Source organism: Empidonax traillii, unplaced genomic scaffold, assembly GCF_003031625.1.
Source record: "Empidonax traillii isolate 1590-97213 ecotype Southwest subspecies unplaced genomic scaffold, ASM303162v1 scaffold844:size270376, whole genome shotgun sequence".
Taxonomy (NCBI): Eukaryota; Metazoa; Chordata; class Aves; order Passeriformes; family Tyrannidae; genus Empidonax; species Empidonax traillii.
The window spans coordinates 127566-133599 of NW_020956037.1; the positions used below are offsets into that span (position 1 = coordinate 127566).

General features: G+C 43.3%; 1 protein-coding gene across 4 annotated transcripts in view; it reads right to left on the minus strand.

Moving 5' to 3' along the window:
* Nucleotides 1-3825, minus strand: part of ASMTL (acetylserotonin O-methyltransferase like) — a 26816-nt gene extending 22991 nt beyond the window's left edge. Inside the window, exons 1-4 of one of the 4 annotated variants that reach the window (XM_027902121.1) lie at nucleotides 3679-3824; nucleotides 2534-2665; nucleotides 780-827; nucleotides 109-173 (exon numbers count right to left, since the gene is read on the minus strand). In XM_027902121.1, coding sequence (XP_027757922.1) covers nucleotides 109-173; nucleotides 780-827; nucleotides 2534-2665; nucleotides 3679-3771 — 338 coding nt within the window. In that variant the 5' untranslated portion in view covers nucleotides 3772-3824. Of the gene's footprint in view, nucleotides 1-108; nucleotides 174-779; nucleotides 828-2533; nucleotides 2666-3533; nucleotides 3557-3678 lie in introns of those variants that run through there. The other 3 variants (XM_027902119.1, XM_027902122.1, XM_027902120.1) reach the window with 3 other exon arrangements.
* Between the last annotated feature and the right edge of the window lie 2209 nt (nucleotides 3826-6034).

Sequence of the window (6034 nt, forward strand, 5' to 3'; positions counted from 1 at the left end):
ACTGAAAAATCTGGTCCATGGAGATTCTCATATACATCAAGGAATCAGTACAGTTCCTTTGAAAACAGTTTAATATACACATTTGGAATCTTAGTTAAAACTACAGACCTTGACAGCATCCTATAGGCATCTTGCTTATCAACAGGTTTCTCCAGGATCTGCTCATCCACAGACTAAAACAGAAAGACAGTGAGTGTGCTGCTTTTTACTACTTTTCAGAAACTGAGGTCAGAAATTATGTTTAAACCATGGTTTCAGTCAGGGCTTCAAAAATGAGTCTACTGAGTAGAGCAAGAAGCACAGATATTTTGGTAGAACAGGTAACTTAGGGTCAAGGACATAATGAGTGTCACACTCTACCCCCTCCAGTGGCGGCAGCTCTCAACAAAAGGTCAATTCAACTTTTTCTGTTCTTAACCATGCACCATCTCTGTGGAGATGACAAATATGGAGATGCCTTCTATAAGGCACAACACTGAACAGTTCACATGATCTGGACTTTGACAGCCACCAATTGCCTGAGAACAGGATTTCCATTACATACTAGAGGATCCAAGGCAATACTTATGCCATACTAGTGTGTGCAAAACCAGGAGCAAGGCCTCTGGCTCTTGAGATTTCAAAAATTACCTTGTTGGGAAAAAAGATAGATCCGCAAACACCAATACATAACATAATGCAGGTATAACTTCACAGTGAAGGCAGCTTTCAAACTTTAAAGATACCAGTATTTTCTAGACTTGTCATAAAATAATGCTAAACCACAGAAAACTTCTTACCACAATAGTGTCTGCTCCTATGACAACATCAGGTGTTCTCATGTGCTTCTGCAAAGGCATAAAGAAAGAAGATAATAATTTGTCAGAATAGGTAGAAACCTTTTAAACTTACAGTAAGAAAACATCAGTTTCTTGGTTTACAAGGAGGTCTCTACACTGACTTGAAAACAAGACAGTTTCTTCTTTTGCATTGCGTACAAAACAGCAATCACTTATATTGCCATAAAAGTGAAGCTGGAGCAGCTCATTCTCGCATCACAGATTTGCTCAAATACATTGCTAATGAACAACTGCATTCAGGAAATAAAGGCATTCTCAAAAGTCAACCTGATCCTCAAGACAAGTCCTTTAAAGGAAGTGCCTTTGTGGAGGCCAGGTTATGGAAGGGTATGGAAGCCAAAGAATACAGCCCTCTAGGATTGTATTTCCAAGCCAAGCTCTGTTGAAAAACGAAAACCATTTTCTCCAGCTACACTTCACTTATCTCTTTCAAAAGGGAACACATACAGTCCACTTTTTGGTAATGAGAGGTAGGGTAATATAAAAAATTGTTGTAGCTTTTTCTTGACTTGAAATTGCACTTGTCCTTACAGCTGAGTTTTGATTTGCTTGCATGTTATAAGATACATAGTTATACAGATCATGATAAGAAAACTATCTATAACTGTGACCATCACATTGAAACAGGGAGACAATTCTTCAACAGAAAGGCTGTTGATGGGCTTTGAATTGTTTAATGATGTCTGGAATTAGAGGTACTAATTCCTGTATGAAGAAGTATTTTGAAATCCACTGAACCAGCATTATCCCCAGCACAGTGTTTTGCAGTGAAAGCCCAAAGTAAGTCATTTAATGAAGTTGGGTTTAAAATCCACTCTCCTAATGCTGTATCATTGTCTGAAAAGTAGTTGACAGAAAACTGGGTAACGATTTACTTTGGAGATCATGCAATATTTGCTTTGAAGAATGGTGACCTCTGGCAATACAGTTAGTTTAAAGTGTTCAATATTCCTTTCCTGCCACCAGTCTAGCACCAAACACACCCCTCTCTTTCAAAGCTTTATTATTAAGAAATTATTATGGTGAATTTTGGGGGATTCAATCAGCTAGACTTCAAAATAGGTTCTGGTACAGAACAGCCTTATGGCTCAAACACAGTGATCACAGTCAAGATCATCAGTCAAATACACCACTGACAGCTTAAGTTGCATCACTGGTTTTGATAAAATTTAGGGTACAAAATTATGCTCTTGTCTACAGAACCTGAAAGCACATCAACTTCTCCTTTCTTAAAATGAAACAGTATTTCTTTGTCCAGAATAAAATTTGTCCTTTTTTTCTGCTTTCTTCTGGTACCTCTATACTCACAAACTCTAAGCTTGTCACTACTGTTCAGTGAAAGCTACAGCAAAGCACTGGATTCACATCAGGGTTTTTCCATAGTCTGTCTTCACAATCAACAAACACCTGGAATTAGGTCAACCACACACCTTTTCAAAGGAACTATCTTCCAAACAAGAGTAGGTGTGCTGCTAACAAAGGATGCAGGCTACTGCAGTTTGTAGAAAGCCTGAACTGCAGGCATGAGAATTTTGATTAGACACATAATTTCACAAATGTCAGGAAAATAACCATTCACCTTCAGTGGAGGAAAAAAGGATTCAGATCACTTAAGCAGTGCATGCAAAATGAGTCACAGGAACATACACCACCTAAAGACAAAAATCTTCTTGCCAGAATAGTTAGTTACTTACTACATGCATTCTGTTTGCTACTTCAAGAGCTTTCTGTCTTGCTGTTTCCACAGCATACTCAAAAGGGGCTGCAAAAGATGACTTTTCAAGCGTCTCCTTAAACCAGGATGGAACCACCTCAAAACGCAGGCCCTGTAACCGAGGAAAGTGATGCAATCAATCTGGTCTCGTTATTAAACATTGCTCACAAGGCATAATTAACCAAGTGGCAAATTTAACTTCTTGCTCTTTCCCCTTTAACTTGCCTCCCCCGGCAAACCTCTAGGGGAATAACACAGTGTTTCTACCACGGTGTTTAGTACACACATATTATGTGCAAACAGCCTAAACCAAAGCAAACAAAAAACCTGTCAGAGAGACTTCTAAACTGGCGTGCTTATTTGATCTTACTCTTACTTATCAGAACCTAATTGCATTAGTAATTTCATCAGTCTTTTCCTGTAAGAACTAACAGTATAAAACTTATGTGCTTCACAAACAGAGTATTCTACGAGTGGATTTTTTTTTGTAAATTGAGTCTATCTACACAACTTTACTTGTGCAACAGCAGTACAGTCTTACAGGAGCTTTACCACACTTCACGTGTCCTTATACATGTGATAAAGAGAACGCAAAACGAGCCAGTTTCTGTATGCTTTTGTAAAAAAAAAAATAAAAATCTACTTTTTGTTTCCAGGTTACACTTGCAAATTTACTACACTCAGCAGGCACCTTAGGTTTCTAATAACTTAGTACATGCCTGAACCTCAGCACTTCTCCAAATATTCCTACTTTGAAGTTACTTTTCTCATTTTAATTCAATTTCTCGGTAGAATTATTAAGAAAAATAACACCGAGCAATCTAAATGCGATGGGTAATACCCCAGCGCTATTCAAAAGCCTCCCGCAGCCTGCCCTGCGAGGGTGACACGTTCCTCCGCAGGGGCTGAATGGTGTGTGAAACGACGAGTTACGACCTCCTTTGCGTTCCACGGGTGCTTTACGGAAAGGACACGGCCACCATGCTCCCCCCGGCCCGCTCCCCCCGATCCCACGGAGCAGGGAGCGGGCGGGCCCCGCAGGCCCGGCCCGGCGGCCGGAGGCGGCCGCTGCCCGCACACCGCGGCCCGGGCGAGGCGAGCGCCGCCCGGCCGCGCTGCACTCACCACGTTGGTGAGGATCTCCCGGCGGCGCGGCGAGGCGCTGGCCAGCACCACCCGCTTGCTGACCAGCTTCCCCAGCACCGGGTTCAACACCATGGCTGCCGCCGCTCCTCGGCCTCCCGCTGCGCGCTGGGCAGGGGCGGGGAGGTGGCGGCGGCCTTATGTGGCGGCGGAGCCGCGGGGCGGAGCCGGGCCGGGGAGCGAAGGCGAAAGGGGAGGCTTGGGGCCATGTCCTTGGCGGCTGTGGGTGTTCGCCGCTGGGAAAGAGCTACCTCGGCGGCCGCCCCGCCGTGAGAGGAAGGGTGTTCTCCTGGGAAGCTGCAGCTGCGCCTGTCATCAGCTGCGCACCCGCTGGCGTGGGCCTAAACCACAGAATCACGGGAACAACTGTTTGGAAAATACCTCTGAGGACATCCAGGCCAACCTGTGAACGAACACTACCATGTCAACTAGAGCATAACACCACCTTTCTTTAAATTAAATACCTTTCTTTCCTTAAATACGTCCCAGGCGGTGACTCCACCACCTTTCTGGGCAGCCCATTCCAATTTCTAGTCACTTTTTCTGGGAAGAAATTCTTCCCGATGTCCAACCTAAACCTACCCGGGCACAGCGTAAGATTATGTTCTCTTGTCCTCTCTACTGTTGCCTGGGAGAAGAGGCCAACCCCCACCTGGGTACAGCCTCCTTTCAGGTATTTGTAGAGAGTGATGAGGTCACCCCTGAGCCTCCTCCAGGCTAAACAACTCCAGCTCCCTCAGCCTCTCCTTACAGGACATGTGCTCCAGACCATTCACTACCTTCACTGCCCTGCTCCAGAACCTCAATTGAGGGGCCCAGAACTGAACACAGTACTCAAGGTGTGGCTCACCAGTGCACACCTGTACAGGGCCCACCACAGAAGCCATGTTTAACATCCCATCTCCTTCTTTCTACTAATGCTGGCATGAAGTATTTTGTGAAGAGGTGTTATCATGCATTTCTTAGGTCAGAAAGAACCCCAACATAAGAAGGACATGGAAATGTTTGAGCAAGTCCAAAGGAAGCCATGAAGTTGATCAGGGGGCTGGAGCACCTCCCCTACAAAGACAGGCTGAGAAAGTTGGGGTTGTTCAGCCTGGAGAAGGGAAGGTTGCGTGGAGACCTCGCAGCAGCCTTCCGTATCTGAAGGGGGCCTGCAGGGAAGCCAGAGAGGGACTTTTCACAAGGGTGTGTAGTGACAGGACAAGGAGTAATGGGTACAAACTAAAAGAGAGGAGATTTAGACTAGATATTAGAAGGAAGTCTTTTTCCTATGAGGGTGGTAAGATGCTGGAACAAGTTGCCCAGGTAGGTTGTAGATGCCCCAACGCTGGCACTGTTCAAGGCCGGGTTGAATAAGGCCTTGAACTATGTGGTGTAGTGGGAAGTGACCCTGGCCATGGCATGGGGGGGTGGGTGGGACTAGATGATCTTTAAGATTCCTTCCAACCCTTAATATTCTATGATTCTATTATTATCATCACCTGTCATATTATTATAAAATTTTAATGATACCCTTTTGAGCAATTATGCTCTTTTTATTGAATAGAAAAAGTAGTAGAAAAAGAATATAAAAACTCAGATTTATTTCCAGTAACTTACAAATAATGTGATGGTGCATATTTTCTCAGTTGGCTAGGAAAAAAGTGAAGTGTGTCCTCTAGCATTAAAAATATATCCAGTCATTAAAACAAAAGTTTGCATTGAATAATGGAATCTTCTGACGCCTGAAAGATGCTACAGAAATGAAAACCAGAGTATCTTTCATATGGTACTAATGTAATTGTTAATGGAATAAAAGGACAAGGATCTCATCAGGTAACAGAAACGTGTTTCCTGGCACACATAAGGCAAAGATTTGGAGTTATTCCTCTTGAAAAAATATTGCAATCCTACAAGTTTAACTTAATTGTAAATCCTAATCCATGTACACCTTCATTGTGACTGCAATAGTGACTCTTTCCTGAGAATGGGAAGTTGCAACTGTGTGGATGTTCCTAGAATTTGGGACACATTTCTTATCTAGAGTCATCTCTCTATACTACAGCTTGCTTTGTGTCAGATATAAACAAGCATGATAAACTGAAATCAGACACTCCAGAGAAATAAGACGATAGTGCAAAGTTTTCCATCTCAAACCAACGGGCTCAGTCTTCTCCTTTTCCTCATTTTGTTCAGTCTTCCAGGATAGTTTCACTGGCATGAAGCTGTAACAAAGCAATGAAACTGTGACTCCATCCCAACCTATGTAAGTATATAAACAAGGGACTTGACATGAAAGAACACCTGTTCCTGTCAACTTATTTTGACAGACAGGAACAAACACAGATCTGTCTCC